Genomic DNA, 18316 nt, shown 5'->3' with positions numbered 1-18316 from the left:
AGTTGACAGTGCATTTATTCAGCTCAGTTTTCCAGTACAGCAACAGAATGCATTAAGAAAAATAGCAAACGGGGTGCTTAAAATATTATTTTGTGTGTGTGTTTTATAGTTGGACTGTTAATGTAGTGTTTCCTGAGAATACACAGTCCTTATTCATTTAGATTGTTGGCTGGATAGCTCAGTCATTTGGGTGTTTTCAGAGGTTGGGAGTTTGACTCCTCACTGTGCCTTCTGGGCGTAGAGCCAGCCTGGGTGACCTTAAGCAAGTGACACAGTCCCAGGGCACCCCCGCCCCCCAAAAGAAGGGAATGGTAAGCCACTTCTGAGTATTCTCTACTGAGGAAACTCTGGAAAGGATCACCAATAGTTCAGAACTGACTTGACAGCACATGATAATAATTACAGTATTAGACATATGAACTGTTCTCTCTCTCTCTCTCTCTCTCTCTCTCTCTCTCTCTCTCTCTCTCTCTCTCTTTTTGTATTTCTGAGGAGGAGTATGTTGATGTTGTGAGAGAAATGGGGATCAGCCAGGAAAGTCTGCAAACAAACGTTTATTGCCCAAAGTCCTGTGATGGCTTCCCAGGCCCGTTCTGACTCACAAAAGTGTTTTTGTTTTAGTGATAAATGAATTTAGCAGGCTTGCTTATTAAGGAAAATACGTTTTTAAAGAAAGGGATAAAAGCAAATGCTGTTTAAGACATTGACATGATGCTTCTGTTTATGCTACCTGTGCTTTCAGCCCTATGCACGGTTCAGAAAGGTTGCTTCTCTTGTAAGAAATGAGAGAGATGCTCTTGGCTATATCGGAGAATTTCATTTCTCAGCCCAATATGCAAAGGGAGTGAGGCTCCAGCTTTTGGATGCTTTTCCTTTTTTTCTCCCGATAAATCTAACTGAACAGAATATTACTTGTTTTTCCTGCACCCAGAATTGCCTAGAATCTTTATCTTTACTCCTTTTTCATTTCAGAGGTAAGGTAGAAAATTGGGGCAGGAAGGGTGAGGCGAAGGTTTATGCAAGCCAAAAACTTGCTGCCCATCCCTGGAGTTAAAAAAAAAGGATTGCCAGATGAAGCCTGAAAAGGGGAGGTGGGAATCTAAAGTTGGGAGGATAACTCCAAGAAAAATCAGTCCGATTGTAAAGAGTCAGTAGCTTGTCCCCTTGTAACCCTGCTGACTGAATGCTCTAGAGGCCAGTGGTTCCCAAACCTGGGTCCCCAGGTGTTCTTGGACTACAACTCCCAGAAGTCCTGGCCTACACATCTAATGGTGAAGGCTTCTGGGAGTTTTAGTCCAAGAGGCCCAAGGTTGGGAACCATTGTTCTAAAGTGATCTTTCAGATTTCACACGGCATGTTGAAGGATAGTTGCCAGCTATTTCTTTTGGAGGACAGAGCATCCAAGCAGTGATAGCTAATGGCTCATCCAGATAGGGCATCTGGACCCTTCGGAGCTCGCCGTGAAACAGAGAGCTTACCAGGATTTCTCCCATCATCCAGATGATGTTCCCCCTAACCTTGCTATATGCAGAAACCACAACGGGTTTCTGAATGAATTCCTATACCTTTTTGCTCCCACCTATCTCTTGGGTTATTTTGCGCCTCTTTGTCCTGTTTCTGAGCCCAAAAACTTGCTTTCCTCCACCCCACTTTTCTTCTTTTAGCAACTCCAGCACTTGCATCAAAAAGCAGGGTGGCGGGTTTGCCTTGTGCTGCTTCAGTCTAACATAACAAAATGGGTAGCTTGATCTTCCCATGCTCCTTTCTGTGCATAGGTAAAGCAGGGGGTATTGTCTGCTAGTTGCATTTGGCCAGCTGTTTGGGGCTGTTTTGCTGCTGTTACACTCTTCTGTTTCCCTTCTGTCTTTCCTTGCTGTGCTTCTGGGCATGCTATGTGGCACCCCAGGTGATAGAAAGCCTGATACTTTCTATTATTGGTCGCTTGCTTTGAGGGAGGAGAGGAAAGGGAAAACAAGAGGGGACCTCCTCCACAGCTGCACAGGTTCTCTACTCCTCCTCATTCGCTTGGATGCAGGCCCTGGTACATCCCGTTAAGTCCAGATTAATTCTAACAAAACAGGGGGGGGGGGGCAGATGAAGGCAGTACAAATGTCCTACGTGGGAGAGCCCTCTGTGTGTTGTCTGCAGTAGTCAGTAGTGCCTGCGAGGTAATGTAGAATATATTGAAAGCAAATGAATGGAAAAGCCAATTATTCAGGAACAGGTAAAGGCAGAAGATTGACTGGAGAGAGCAATCAGTCTGGTTTAAGCATATGCCATTAAGATCCAGAACTGGGGCTACTTGAGATAGCATAAACTTTTACGCACACACACGAATGGTTAAGTGCTTTGAAATCATACCTGTATATATCTGTAGTTAGTGTGATCCGTCATAAATCCATTAGATAACAGAGATCAGAACTCTTTTAGCTAAAGTGCGTATAGGAAATCAGTTATTTCCAAAATCTCTTCCGTATTTTCATCCTATAACCTTTTGTGTTTTTTTTTAATTTCATGTAGAAAAGCATGTAAAGTTTTTGACATACAGTTGTTATCCAAATGCCACAGAGAAAACTGTGTGGCAAATACCTTTTCCTGTACGTTGGACACACCTAAATAAGAAAATAGAGCATACAGTATAATTCCTGATTATTTTACTCTTTCTATATGCCAAGTAACCAGGCTCTGTTGAGCTGTGTTTAACACAAACGGAAACGCTTTATTTCTCTGTCAGTTGAGGGAAGGGACATTTCCACTCAGTGCTCATCCCTCGCTTCTTTGCTCTTCCCTACTTGTAGTTCAGATTCAGGCAATCCACATTTGGGCTCACACAGAGCAAGGGAAACTGGCTCTCTGTAGAAATAACAGGTTTAAAGACTCCCCCCCCCCCTTCCTTCTTCTGACTGTCTTTCATCTTCCTGAATCCCATCTTCCTTTCCTCCTTTCTTTTCTGCTTCCCTGCCGTTTCCCTGTTTACTGTCAGGAAGGGACTGCGCTGAAGGGCCAGTTTGGTACGGCACGGCGCCGGCAGAGACTAGCGGCTGCAGTGGCTACAACAGTGAGTGGACTGAACAAGTCAAGGCGCCGACAGCTCTAAAGAGGGAGGAGGGGTGGTGGAACGGTCTGCTTGGAACATGCCCTTGCGATCCTGCCAGCCTCCGTGGCACTTCAGCTGCTTGGGACGTGGGAAGCGTGGGAGGGAGGACATCACAAGGGCAGCTTCCCTATGCAATGGAAAGCGTTCTGCATTCACAAACCATCTAGCCCGTATGTGTGTCTAGTAGTCAGATAAGTATTTTTAAGGATATTGCATAAGATTTAGCCAAACATAAGCACTTCCAGGTCCTGCTAATTTAAGTGGGGGAGGGCAAGGCCATGGCTTCAGTAAATAAGACTTTAAAGTACATAAGTTTCGCTGCATTATATAGTGGGGGTGGGGGTGGGGCTTACATAAGTGTGCATGTGTGTTTAAAATTATGTCTCACATAGTTTTAAGGGTGGCTTTGTGCATATACTTTCTGAGCCAAATTCTTGGTGTTTCTATATGCACGGTGCTCCCCACAGTCATCATTCTGTGCAAAAGGGTTAGTAGTAATTACTTCTGCCCACATGGTGATCATATTGGTGGAAAGTAGCTCTTTCACTGTTTTTCGCACACTGATATTTTTGGAAGTGTTAGTCCAAGAACAGTGCAGATAGCATCTGACCTGAGGCATAACTTCCTGTGGCTTTTCCTCCTCTCTTCTGGTAAGTAGACTTGCAGACCAAAGGGAAGAATGGGAAACGCATGACCAGCTAAACAACCTCCGGCTTTCCAGTGAGGAAGAGTAGTTTCCGATGGAAGTGGGGGTGGGAGGAAATTTGGGGTGTAAAAAGAAAAGGTTTCTCCACATTAAAGCAACATCCCAGAGGCTATGAGGAAAGCTTTAATTCAGTCTCATCTTACTAGTTTACTCATGCCTTCTCAGGAACTCTTACGGTGGGGTAGAAATAAAACAAGTAACATATGCATCATGGGAGGCACCCTGCATACAAAACAGAACGACTTTGGCAGAACAAGGAAAGCTGCAAAACCATCTAATGTCAGAATTATTTATTTATATTTAAATAAATAAATAAATAATTCTTTTATTTATATTTGTTCATAATAATATGTATAATCCATCCAAATGGAAAAATCCAGAGTGCTCCTAACAAATATAAAAACAGCATATAAACAACAAAACAGCGATATTCAATACAAATCAAATTCTGACATTGATTTACATCTATACCTCACAGTACAAATCTGAAAGCAGTGGTGCTGTCTTGAGCAAACCTGTTTGAAATGAGAGAGTGTCATTTCTGCATAAACGTATCTGGGATGATTCCATGAAGTGAAGATAATTGCAGAGATGTAATTGGTTACCAAGTCCATTACGGAATTCTATTTTGCTATGTTATTGCATAAGATTCATTTCTGTTCTGTAACCTCAAAAAGTCATATTACTACCCCTTTTGGTTATATTTTGTTTTATTTTTAAGATATAAAAGACCTATAGCGGAAAGAAAAGTAGGGCAGTGCATTCAAGTATGTACCTTTTGGATTGTTTGAAGAGCTAAGAGAGGCAAACTGTTCACTTAGTTCAATGATTCAAGTAAAGACTTAATTTACAGAACCATAATGAAACTGAAAGCAGTAGTAGGTGAGGCCTTTATTAGGCCACTAATAAATCTTGAACGTTAAGCTAGTTTTTGACCCCACACATCTTCATCAGTGCTTGGGGATGATAAAAGATAAGCATAACAGTTCCAAAAATTATGGCCACGCTCTTGTTTAAAGCACATTCCAAAATGGGGGCTTCAGACCACTCAGATCAGAGTGGTAGTTTTCAGATTTCACTTCTGGTGGTGAAGATTAGACAGTCTCTCCCAATCTTTTCAGACAATGGCCAAAATCAAGTTGCGTAAAGTTACACCATGTAGGACTGATGATGTCACTCAAATTATGATGGCCTTTTATCTCTCATTAGAAGTTTCTGATTCCCCCTCCCCAGGTGTCTTAGGGATCACTTTCCTCTTAAGGAGGCCTTCCATGGTCTTGGGATGGAGGAGGGATGTCTTCAATGTTTGAAAAATCATCCCTGACTGTCCTGGTCCCTTGGTAAAACTCCTCTCCTTATAAGGAGAATATTTGTCATCTTGATGTTCTCTGATATTTCATGGAAGTAACAAGAGACCAGTTAAACTAATCTGTAGGTTGATGGATAATTATGCACATTTGTCAGAGATTTATATATTTATTAATCACCTTCTAATATAAGCCACTGGCAATGGTGCGGCTAAAAAATATTGTAAATAATAATAATAAATAATAATAATGTCATGGGGTGGTGTTCTGTGAAAAGAAATACAAGGGTATAATAACATCAGATAAATCATGAAACAGTGGAGAGATATACTTAAAGCACATCTATGTTTGTATGCACTCTAGCATCATGTTCTGTCTAATATCTGGACCTGCTGGCAGTCCAGGTTTCACCTGGTTTAGCTAAAAGTAAAGAACTCGAAGAAAGTTTTCCTGTGTAAGCTATATTACAAATATTTTGTTGCCACATTATTCTTTTCATGTATTTCTTTCTAAATTTTATTTGACATTTAAATTTTTTTCACCTCCAATCTATATTTTTATTCATAATTATTGTACTAAATTATACTAAGTGCTTAATACCCTTGCTGAAGCAAGATCCTTTGCTCCTCGCTTGCCTGGTTAGAAGTCAACTGACGTTGCCATAAAACCTTGCTCGTTCCCAATCACCACATCTATGGCTTACTTTCTGTTCTGGTTGGTGCAGTGTTTGTATGTGCAAATCCATCTGCATGTACGTGAGTGTGCAAAGTAGTAAGAATCAAAGTAAACAGTGCATGGCCTGCATATGAAGCAGTAATTAAAATGTGATAAAGATAGGCTCTTCTCAATATTAGAAAGAACATCACTATGGCCAAGGTGCAATAGTGTACATTGGTATCAAAAGCCACCCTTGTGATGACAGTAGAAAATACTACAATTATATATTGGTAGAAGAGAACAGATGCTTTGCGTGCTCTGTTAGGCAAAGTCCAAAGAAACAAAACAAAATAAGAAAAGACTGAAACATGTGGCACCATAAAGACTATTATATTATTATGTGAGCTTTCATGGATCACGTCCACTTCTTCAGATATATGGAATAAAATGAATTACAAAACGAATTGTTCTGTATGACTCTAGCTTTCCATCTTTTGAGGTCTTCTCTTCTTACGCTGGCTGGGCTTTTGGAAGTATTCTGTTACTGTTTAAAAGGCTGCTTCTAGGTTTAGATTTTTCTTCTAGTTTATCTGTTTCTAGAGCCTAGTGGTATTGCAGTAGCATGAAGTCCATCGCCGTGCCAGAGATGCCTTTACATGGTTAATTGCAAGGGTGTTGGCGAAAGCAGATTCCTTTGTGAAGCATGGCTTTAGTGCAACCTACGTGATAACTTGCGAAACACTGCAGTAGGACAATATACCAAGGTTTTTCACTTCACTATCGTGATGTTGGATTTAGGTACAAAATTTCATGTGGGCTTCCTTGGTGATTAAAGCAAGATTGTCTCTTCCAGGAAGCTTGGCTGAATGTTTCTGCTGTTGGTTTCCATTTAAAGAAGAAGGCAACACCATAACATGGTTTGAGAACAGTGAATTAAGTAATCTGAGCATTGAGACTGAGGTTTATTCCCCAAAAATATATTCTGGGAGATTATTAAAAGAAAAAGCATGATGTATGCAATTCAGGGAAAACATTCTAGGTTATATCCAGTGATTGTCTGCCGGTAGAACAACTTTCTCCTCCTCTAGAGTTTGGTGCATGTAAGGTGGCTGGAGATGGAGAAGGAACGGGTTTTTGTAGATGTTGATTTCCGCTTGATCGACTTCAGAGACACCAGTCACCCACTAACTTCATGACACAGTGGTGACAATGAGGCTGAACGTTTCCTTTTGAAGAATCTCTGGTGTTTGTTGTTGAAACAAGGACCAAAAGTGTTCCCTTTTTAATCTAATGTTAATGCAGGTTAAAATATAGCAATGCATGTGTAGCTCAATACATGAACATACAAACATAAAATGTGCAAAAAAAAATTTTTTTAAGTAGATACCCAAGCAACCAAAGAGGGGGAAATGCCATGGGAGACTTGCAGAAAAATGTATGCGTGTAATAAAGCATGTAGCCTCTTACAAATTATATTTTAGCTAATAGCAATAATTGTATACTAAGAAAGCCCTGGTTTCTGAGCAGGTTTTAAAATTGTGTTTTAAACCAGTGTTATACAGGATAAGTCTATATTTTGTTTAAATGCCAAGTAATATGACTTTTTTTCCTGCTGCTGTTATTCAGGATATATTAAAAGCATGTAATATATTTGGTGATTATTTTTCACATTTAAATTGCATGAATTATTTGGATAACAAAGTAATTTAACAGTTAACCATGTTTAGGCGTCAAATGGGGGTCACAGGTTTAATAGCAGAAATGCTTGAATATTGTGCTGCAGATCCCACATGAGGTTGTGTGCATTTCCCCCTTTTCTCTGTGTGCAATACAATATCGCAATAGATAAATATTAAGAATACAGATTAGCATGTCTTGACATGTATTATGTGCACTTCTTAAAATTGCACTTATACATTGTATATAAAATACACTCAGAGACATATACACTTAATGTATATGCAAACATATCGTTAGAAGAGAATGAAAAGTGGAGATGGCATAATAGATTGTATGTTTTAGAGGTGGGATCCAGGAAACAGCCTAGATTGGGGAAATAAATGTGCTAAGATAAACTACTGTTCTAAATTAAAAGACGGACCGCAAAAAAATCTATATATGAGCTTCACAGGGTGAAATTTATAGACCGGCTAAGGCACTATATTTGATACCAATTTCTACATGCACGGGTGCTTCCATAAATCTGTTTGTAGTTCTTCTCTAGGAAAGTTTATATTTCTAGTTTTGTAGAGAAACACGTTTTTCATGTAAATGAGAAAGGATGGAATACAAATTAAGTCAACATCTCTATCCTAAAATGCCACCCTTCACTTTTCAACATTCTGCTGAATAATTTTGTAAAGCACTTTTAAAAATCATACCCTAAAAGTCTGTTGTTTATTCACCTGCCTCCCCCCTTCCACCGCTGTCACAGAAACACAGAATATAGGATTGGTTGTGGTGCTTCAAAACACCCACTTATTGGCATTACAGGGAGCATGGCTTGTGGGCATTTTCAGACAGACGGCTCCTCCTGCTAACAATTACAAGGTTATGCACAGCTTTTTCTTCTTAACAGATGTTTTGTGATTTAAAAAAAAAGAGAAGTGGTAAATAAACAACAGAGGGTAAAACAAGTTGAGAAAGATGCTCTTGTGAAGCCTCAATTTAAAAAATCGGTGAATGAGGAGTAGTGATGATGCGATGAAAACCTCATATAGAAGTGCTTAGTGTGGACTGAAGCCTTATTTTTTTTCTTCACATAGGGGAGGGCAAAGTGCACCCCTCCAAATGTTGTTGCACTGCAGCTCCCATCAGCCCCTGTCAGCCTTGCCAGTAGTGATGAGGAAAGCTGGATGTTGCAAGCCAATGATATTTGAATGGCTGCTCTTTGCCCATCCTGGTGTAAATTCTCAGAATGTATCAACATGGGTCTGAGAGAAGGAAACGTGATTCTGAGGCTCTGCGCAGAACAAGAAGGTTCCTGGGCTGCCGTCTGATGAGGATTGGTTGAGAATCATTCATATTTTCTGGGTGGCCCCCAAAGCGTCATGATCGCTTAGCAATCTTCCTGTGTTTCCCCAGTGCTGCTTCTGTCTTTTTTTCTTACAAACAAAACCCCCAGTGTCTTGTGAAGGACATAAAGGAAAAACTCCTTAACATCTTCCATCTATTTCAAGAGAAGCAGTTTTGACCAGGGCAGTGACCTATGAGGGAGGTGGGCTTGTTATTGCTCAGAAGGCATTCTCTCTCTCTATATATATATTTGTGGCAGTCACCCTTTCCGTCACCTCTTTATCGACTGTTAATTGATTTTTAAATTACACTAAAGCACTTTGCATCTGTGTTTGTACACACAGATGCAATGAGCAAGTTAAAGAACTGTACCCCATATAGAGGGCCGTGAAATATATACAGTATATTTAAAATAATGGTGGGAAATCCCATCCCCATCACTATTGCTGTAGGGAAAACACAAGAAGTAGGGGAAAGAGGAAAATAAAGGCCTTTTTTTAAATGACCGTGAAGTTCTTTCTAAAATTAGGGCAATGAAGGTATTTTTAAATGATTTATTTAAAAATACAGCAGTATAGTCTAGTATTATGCTCCCATAATGCTTTTTTAAAAAAAGTTTGAACCCATTCCTGTACCGCCAATACCCATCTTAATAGAACGGCAGTGACTGGTAAGATGACCCTCTGCCATCTTCCTCTTGATTCTCTGAGTAAAAGATTTTTAAAATGTAAAAAGCGTGCTAAGAATGATATTGACTCCAAAGAATATAGTGAGCCAATGCTGAGTTATGAAGGTTTCGCTACCCAATAAGATACTGCCCATGTCAAAAACCATTCCCTTTAAAAAGATGGAAGAGTGCCACTAACATGACTGGTAATGATGTGTGCGCACAGAGAACCTACAGAAGTCAATTTCAATTCTGCTTGCAGCTTCAAAGTGGAAAGAGGGGTTTATTAGCAGTAGCTCCTGTCTGTTTGGAAGCACATCTGCGAGGAAGATATTTTAAAAATCATCTCTCAGTAAAAATACTGGTAATTGTAAAACCCAGCATTACAGGACTGAGAGAAATAGCCCGTAATGCTGCGCGTGGTGTTTCACAGAAGAAAAAATAGCATGGTGATAGTTGTGTTGCTTTCCACATTAGGTTCCTTTCAGTTCTACAATGTCTCCTGTTCGCCTTCATTCTTCCAATCCTAACCTTTGTGCAGACATCGAATTCCAGACTCCTCCAAGTCACGTATCTGATCCCTTAGAAAGCTCCACAGACTACCTAAAACTTCAGGAAGAATTTTGCCTCATGGCACAGAAAGGTAATTGTGTATGTACCGGCGCCTATCACTGGAAATAACTTTCCGTACAATAGGCTTTGTCAGTACGAGTGTTTTTTTGTTTGCTTAGTGCATTTATGAGAAATTTGTGGGTTGAACAGAAAATTGCCGTGGGTTTCTCTTTCATTTTGTTCTGATTTGGAAAGTCGTCACATTTCTGTCTGGTACTCCCTCTCTTCAGACATAGCAGCAAAGGTGTGGGAAGCAGGGTGTTCATTGCAAGGCCCTAGGAAGGCCTTCTCGGTGGGCTGCAATATGACTGCACTGCCCTGAGAAGCCGGATTGGCCTCTTCCTTCTTCTCTTTCCGCTGTCAGGAAAAGAATTTCCTTTTCAGGCAGGCCTTTAAGCAGGAATGTTACATTTATTAAATGTAGACATTTTAAAATGCTTTTTAAAAAGGTTTTACATTTGTTTTTGATTTTGTTTTTCATCTTGATCTATGCTTAACAGTTTTTTAAAAATAATATATATATACACTATTTTAAAATAGCTGATTGTTGTGTAGTTTAAGCTGTAATGATCTGCCTTGGGGCCCCTGGTATATAAATGAATAAACAAATACAGTTACGCTTATCCAGGCAAGAGCACCGGTCATTTTTCATGTAGCTGATTCCCCTGTTTGGGCAAACCCAAAGAGAACATGTGGAAAGTCAGAAGTGATAGGCATTTTTCACAAAAGCTGTAAATTATATATATTTCTGCAGTGTTTGAATTATCACCTGGAAACTGTCTCCTGAAATTCTATAAGTTGCATGCAAAATGGAGCTGTGTGTACCAAAGGCCTTTGTGTTTTCCTTACCAGTGCATTCACTTCTGAAGTCTGCCTTCAACAGCATTGCGATAGAGAAGGAAAAGCTTAAGCAGATGGTTTCAGAACATGATTTCACGGGACACAGTACGCAAATAACACGTCTCAGACAATCACTTTCTCAGGTGAGCTCTTTGCTGGATACTTACCATATTTCTGCCTTGTTTATATATAAACACTGTCTGTCTCTTACATAAAGAACACCACACAACTCTCTAGGAATAAATTATAAAATAGAATGTTATTATACTGATTACTTCTGCTTCTATCTATTGCATAGTTTCAAATATATTGGTAGTAATCCTGTTACTCACCTGCTCTGTGCTGGTGTGATTTCACTACCAGTGGTGAAATGCCACCCATTAAAAAGTCAACACTTGTATGTTTTATTGTGTGCCAAGGAGTGTGACTGATGTGTAAAGAGAAGTACAAGTGTCAGCTTGTTAACTAGTTGCCAGGGCAGACATAGTAGAATTCTAGCCGTTGGAAGGGTTTTAAAAGTATGTGGTTGTTGTGGATTTTTTTCTGGCTCTTTGACCGTGTTCTGAAGGTTGTTCTTCCTAATGTTTCGCCAGTCTCTGTGGCTGGCATCTTTAGAGGACAGCACTCTGTGCTCTGGTTTAAGTATGTAATAAAACATATAAATAAAAAATACAGTATGAATCAACTGTGTGTCCAGACCCTGCTTCTGCTGAAAAATGTTACCGTAATTCAGTAAAAGAGTATTGAAATATGCCTTGTTTCCCCACTGCCCAAAGTTCAGTTTCAGTCTGTCTGTCTTTCTGTTTGTTTTAGCTGCAGGTACAGTGGTGCCCCGCATAGCGACGATAATCCGTTCCAGATAAATCGTCGCTATCCGGAAACGTTGCTAGAGTTTAATGCGTTCCTATGGGGACAAAACTCACCGCTAAGCGGAAATCCTCAATACGGCCACCATTTTCGCCACCTCGGTAAGCTAGGAATCGGCGTGAAAACGCTGCGGGCGGCCATTTTCTTCTTCCGGCGGCCATTTTGGAACCGCCGATCAGCTGTTCCAAAACATCGCAATGTGAAGATTGGTAAGCGAAATGCTTACCGATCATCGCAATGCGATGTTTACCCTATCTAAACATCGGAATGCGATCGCTTTTTCGATCGCAAAATCCGCATCGCTATGCGGATTCGTCATTAAACGGTGCGCTCGTTATGCGAGGCACCGCTGTATCAAATGATAACCTGCTGTTCCTTTTCTTCAGTAGTCTGCCTGCTCTTATCTGCTGGCTCACATATCAGCAAAACTAGATGCACTGGTTTGTGAGCAGCAGAACCTAGTAGTATGTGTCTTGGCTGTGCCTCGCTTTCTTCAACTGGATTGTAATGTGTTTGACAACTTCCTGCGTACAGCCTGACTTTCTTTGTTCTTACGACTGTTTATCCTTCCAGGGCACTCAAGTAAAATCAGCTGGAAATAGAACCTCTCTCTCTCTCTCTCTCTCTCTCTCTCTCTCTCTCTCTCTCTCGTGTGTGTGTGTGTGTGTGTGTGTGTATGTGTGTGTGTGTGTGTGTGTGTTGTATCCAATGTACAGAAATGAGGCAGACACAAGTCCATTGAATCACATATGGACAGATGCTAGTTTTATCCAACAGGGTCAACATATTTATATATGTATCTATGTTTGTTTGTCTTCTTTCCTTCCATCCTTCCTGCCTGCCTGCCTGGTGCATCTGATTTATTTGTCTTTAATGTACCCTAAGACTCTTTATTGATATATGGCAAGATGTAACTGTATAAAAAATGAGTATTGTCAAATCAAGACAATGAGACACAACTAGATTCAGTTTGGGATACCTGTGCTTCCGATCAATTTGTTTTAGCTACAAAACTTCATTGAGCAAAAAGGATTTTTCTTTTCTAGTGAAAATCCTCTAATATTGAATAGACTATATCTGAGATTCCATTGTCAGATAAATGATTTAATCATTAATCGTGATAATGATACCCTGCTGCTTATTCACTGTCCTGTAGTTTTCCTTTTATCCCTGTCTGGCTTTGTGATGCATGTTCTCTTCTTGTGTCAGCGGATGCAACGCTTTAGTATCAGGTCTCTTTGTATACTCCCTTCGCAAAAGTTCATCTTTCTCAGGTGGGAGTGGGAAACAGAAGGAGGAGCTCATCGTATAATTTATAAACTAACATCTGAATCCAGTTTAATGCAGTACGACCTACCCACATCCTTCAAAGAAGAGTATTACTACTATATTTCATAGTAATGAAAATTAATGGGTGCAACATTGTGTTCTTGTAAGCTTAACCAAACAAAACAAGAGTCTTGCAGTGGCCCAATAAGTTTTTCTTTAAAATTATTGTGCTATAGCAAATGAGTTTACTGTTTTCTATAGCTGTTCGTCATGGTGGAAGCTATACAGTTGTGTTTGCAATGTGGCATTCCAAGAAATCCTTGAGGATTTCAGCCATCATTTCTTTTGAAGGGCTTCTTTCTGTACATGCTGAGATTAGAGAAAAGTCACTGAAGAAACTTCCAGGTAGTAGACCAAAAAACTTTTTTAAAAAAACTTCTCACTCATAGTTGTGTCTTTCTTGCCCAGTCTCAACTTACTTACACTTCCGAAGTTGCTTGTCAAAGTCTCTTCAGGCCCACACTTGCTTCCTTATTGCTCTTACTCTCCTTTTGGTTTGGTTTGGTTTGTTGGCTTGGGAACTTGGGAGGTGGCCCCCTAAGACTCATTCCCTACACCCACAAGAAAAAAAAAGAGTCCACATCTGGGTGCTTCCTGTTGGTCCCTCTCCCAACCCGCATTGGTTTTGGACATTTCCTGGCCTGTTACAATTTGCAATGGGGGGGTCTGGGAGCAGTGGCCTTGTTGTGCAACTCCATCAAGATTACCCGCCATGATTTATAAAACATAAGTTGCACTAGGTTTTGAAGAAGTTGAAATTGTCTTATTGGGTAAATATAATAAACTTAATATCCATAAAATGTTTTGAATCTAAATTGATATATATATAAAATTCTGTTCCATGGAGAAAAGGATTACAGAGTCCTCTGGACTGCTCTAACAAAATGTACACCCATATGCATATATGTTGTAAATTACTTACTTTTAGAATTACTTGCTTTAAAAAAAGTCTCACAGATGAAAAGATATAGGAAGCCAAAATATTTTTCCCTAGATGGAGTGATTTTCTTATAATAAAAATGTATCTTGATGAAAGAACTAAGTCCTTCCTCTCATTCAACATTTTTGTCATCAGATTACAGCTCGTCATTAAAATGGGGGGGGGAGGGCAATATCCCCCCCCAGAACACCATAGCATCCCCACTCTTAACTTTTTTGGTGGGGAAATTGTCCTAGAAATTCCTCTTGGACCCACAATGGGGCATGGAGACCAGCTTTGCCATGTGCCTCTCCCTTGCTTGGGTCCCCGCATTCAACTTCCACAATACTTAATTAAAAAAAATATAGACACCAGAGGGTGGAAGGGTTTTTTCCAGTTAAAAGATTTGTAAACAACAACAACAATAATAATAGGTATGGGGGTTTGGGAGTAGATGCAGCTCTTCTGTGTTCAGGAATGGGTATGTGCAACCCATAGACTGCTGCAGGTTTCCAATTCGTATATTAAGAGAAATTTTCCCATCTATTTTCTTGGATCTTAATTTTGTTGAAAATGAAGAAGATTATGGATAATAGGTAACTGAAGCCAGCTTTACTAAACCATCAGTCCCAGCATTCTTTTGGAGAAAGCCGTGTAACTGATACATGTTTGTGTGGAAACACATCCAAAGAAGAGGACCCAATTAAGAGAGCAAGAGAAATCATTTCTGAAAAGCAGCATTCACAGCATTGAGTAGAATAGCATTGTGATTCTGGCCAGAGTATAGGGTGCAACAGTAGTTTGTCTTTGTTTTGTGTTGTTTTGCACATTTGAAATTAAATATTTAATTTTTGTTATTTTAAGGCTCTCAACCAGAATGCTGAACTAAGGAGTCGCTTGAACAGAATACATACAGAGTCTGTTATTTGTGATCAGGTTGTCAGTGTAAATATTATCCCTAGTCCTGATGAGGTAAGACATTGACATCGTTCTAATAGACTTATTGTAGTCAAGTTCGGCTAATTACAACGAATGGCTAAATAATTCGGTTTGAGAAAAGCTGGCAAGTTTATTTTGCTCATTGCTTTTATGAAAATACTAGAAATGTTCCCTGTAAGATTTCATTTGGAAATCCCTATTTTAAAATTGAAGACCCTTCTGCCCACATTTGAAGGGTAACAATTGGCCCTGTTTGAGTAACCACCTAAGAAACAGGAAGAAGAGCCCAACGTAATTCATCCTGTGTCCCACACTGGACATTCTGATGCCCTGGGAAGCCTGTAAGTTGAAAATGAGGGCAGTTGTTTTTTTCAGCAACTGGTATTTTGTCAAAATCTGAATCAGATCCATAGATAGCATATAGACTTTGCACAAGCAATATTCACTGATCGGCCCATTCTTCATGAATTTGTTTACTCCTCTCTTAGCACTATTGAAGGTACCGTACTGGCACTTGTTATGTGCTACATAGCACCATTTCCATAACTTAATTATACACTGGACGAAGGATTTCTTGTGGTCTGTCTTGAATCTCTCATCCCTTTTTTGTATTGGGGGATCTAGATTCTTCTCTGTTAAGAGAAGGTGGGGAGAGGATCTACTTTCTCCATAGCATGCATAATAAATGCCACCAATGTTTCATTTTTTCTAAACCAAGAATCCTCAAATGTTATAACCTTTCATCATATGGCACTTGTTCCAGCGCTCTAGTAACTCGGCTTGCCCTCTTTTGCACCTTTTTCAGGTCTACAATAGTCTTTGCAGAGGTAGCAATCAGTACAATCCGTTCTATTATTAAAGATATTAACTTATTTAATTATGGTCTGTTCCTTACTTACCCCTACCACGGATTTTTCCTTTCCTGTTGCTGTGCACTGGGTCAGCATTTCCACTGAGCTAAATCCCCATGCTTTCTTTCCTGGTTAGTCACTGGCAGCTCAAACACTATCAGTTTAGGACCGAAGAGAGGATTGTTTACCTCAATGTGTATCATTTTATATGTAGAAACTGAATTTGCCATATTAATGCCTGTTGGTCTGTTTGGAGTTCCTTTTGGAATAGTTTTGAATCCTTTTTACATTTCACCATAATGAATAGTTTTATCTCAGTCACAACTACGTATGGCCAGCTCTGTGCTCATCCTTGACTCTAGATCAGTGGTCCCCAACCTTTTTAATGCCAGGGACTGGTTTTGTTGAAGACCATTCTTCCAAGGATGGGGGGGGCCTGCTGCCGCTGGCATCTGTGAATGGGGGTGTGGGGGGAAGTCTGTGCGTGGGGGTGCTTCTTATGCAGTAGGTTGTTGGAGGATAGCTATGAATCAAACACATGTATTGTACCCTTTGTCCCCACCCCCCACCCCAGAATAAAGAGGCAAGACACAGGTGTTGGATTAATTAGGGCCACACTTTATTAACTTTAATTCTTGTTGTTCCTAAGCGAGGGGGCTATAGTAAAAAAATACCAAAATAAAAATACATAAACAGAGCAAGTCCCATACTGAGACTGCAAAAAATAAACCCCACCAAAAAACAAAACAACACTGACCCTCAATCCCCCCCCAACAAAACAAAAGCCACCCAAAACTTGTTTTAAAAGCAGCACCTTACCGGTCCCAAGCCTCCTCAGCCTCCTGGGGACCACCTTTTCTCCCCTGCTTTTTGAAGGGGGGGAGAAGGAACTGACCCTCCACTGTGTGCCAGCGTGCAGGTGTCCTCCACTCCCCCTTTCCTGCCAGCCTGCAGCCATCGAGGCGCACCTTCTTCCATGTCCAAACAAATCCCTGTGCAGTTCCGGAATGGGGACGGGGTGGAGGGTCCTTTTCCAGGGGTGGCTGGGTCTCCTTCATTGTGAAGCGCATTCGTCGTCAAGGGGGGTAGTTGTTAAGTGGGGCACTGTAAACCTTTTTAATAACACATTTTTCTGTTAACTCCCACAGTAAATGGTTTCTGACCTCAATATGCTTAGTCCTTATATTACTCTTTTCACTTTGTGCCAGTTTTATGTCCCTCTGATGGTCGTCTCTCAGCTCAATGTGTGATTCTTCTTGAATTCCAACATCTTTCTTTCATCACTACCTTGAACCGTAACAATTCTCTGCAAGTGTCTGCTGCAGCAATAAATTCTGACTGTTTTAAAGATAAAGCTATAACATCTTGTTTAGAACTTACCTGAAAAAATTGCTGCATCACCGTATGTAAATAAATATCCCGTAATTGATTTACGATCAGAGCAATCTCCTGCCCAGTGCGCATCAGAATAACATATCAATTTAGCATTTTGGTTAACTGGTATCAATTTAGCATTTTGGTTAACTGGTATTTTAAACTTATATTCTATGATTCCTTTAAGATATGTGTCTTGCTACTCTCTTAATGGCTTCCCATTCAGATTTCGTGGGTTTACTTATTCTTCTACTTAAAATACCAACATCAGTAGCAATATCTGGTTTTGTGTAATAGTCATATATAATAACTTACCAATTGCAGCTCTGTATTTAGTATTAATTTGATAAAATATTACTTTCCACTTTCCATTTTCTGATACATCTTTTCTTTCATCTTTATCTTGCTCTTAGCAAGCACATCACAAATATTCATATGCACATAAACATTCATTCTGTGTTGCACAGATATCAACAGTAATTACCCAAAATACAACTGGTAAAACTTTAGAATTGGATAGATCTAGTTTTTTCTCTTTTCATTCAGGAAAGCTCAGTTTCCAAATCAGATGAAATAAACTTCACATCAGCTTGTAAGACACCTGAGAACATGGTGCTTACAGAAACCTCTCTGAATCCTCAATATTTTACAATGTATTTTCTTTTCATTCACAACTTCGTTTTAGAAAGTTATGGTGTGCCGCCTTCTCTGCCTTCCACCCCTCCCCCCATGTATCTCCCGTTTTCATTGCTGGGTTTGCTGAATAACCATTTGAACGTGAACCAAATTTAAGTTCCTTATGGAGAATAGGAAGCTGGAGAATGAATCTTTGCATAGTATGAATGGATATAAATTATTGGAATGGCTCTTTTTAAAAAAGCTAGTGGACCCATAGCTGGAGTGCCCTGGGCTTCAGGGGTTCAATAATTGCCCCTTTTCCTTTTGAATAGTTGGGTGACTTTTGGCATGCTCCTGGAGCATTATTTTCTCAATAGTTACAGCGGACAGAATGAGCTTTATTGCAGGAAGAAATGTGCTTCTTCAGAGCAAAATCCAGCACCTCAGCCCTTCTACGGTTGTAAAGGAACCCTGAACACCAGACCTGGAGAGGAAAATTGAAATGGTGGGACATTGCT

General features: G+C 40.0%; 1 protein-coding gene across 10 annotated transcripts in view; it reads left to right on the top strand.

Moving 5' to 3' along the window:
* OSBPL6 (oxysterol binding protein like 6) overlaps positions 1-18316 on the top strand; it is a 124398-nt gene that overhangs the window by 71239 nt on the left and 34843 nt on the right. For 5 of the 10 annotated variants that reach the window (XM_078393914.1, XM_078393907.1, XM_078393903.1 and 2 more), the window contains 2 exons: positions 9927-10092; positions 10914-11044. In XM_078393914.1, coding sequence (XP_078250040.1) covers positions 9927-10092; positions 10914-11044 — 297 coding nt within the window. Of the gene's footprint in view, positions 1-2983; positions 3059-9926; positions 10093-10913; positions 11045-14880; positions 14989-18316 lie in introns of all 10 variants that reach the window. The other 5 variants (XM_078393898.1, XM_072980672.2, XM_072980686.2 and 2 more) reach the window with 2 other exon arrangements.

The sequence above is a fragment of the Pogona vitticeps genome, chromosome 1 (assembly GCF_051106095.1).
Source record: "Pogona vitticeps strain Pit_001003342236 chromosome 1, PviZW2.1, whole genome shotgun sequence".
Classification (NCBI taxonomy): domain Eukaryota; kingdom Metazoa; phylum Chordata; class Lepidosauria; order Squamata; family Agamidae; genus Pogona; species Pogona vitticeps.
This window is presented reverse-complemented; position numbering and strand designations above follow the sequence as displayed.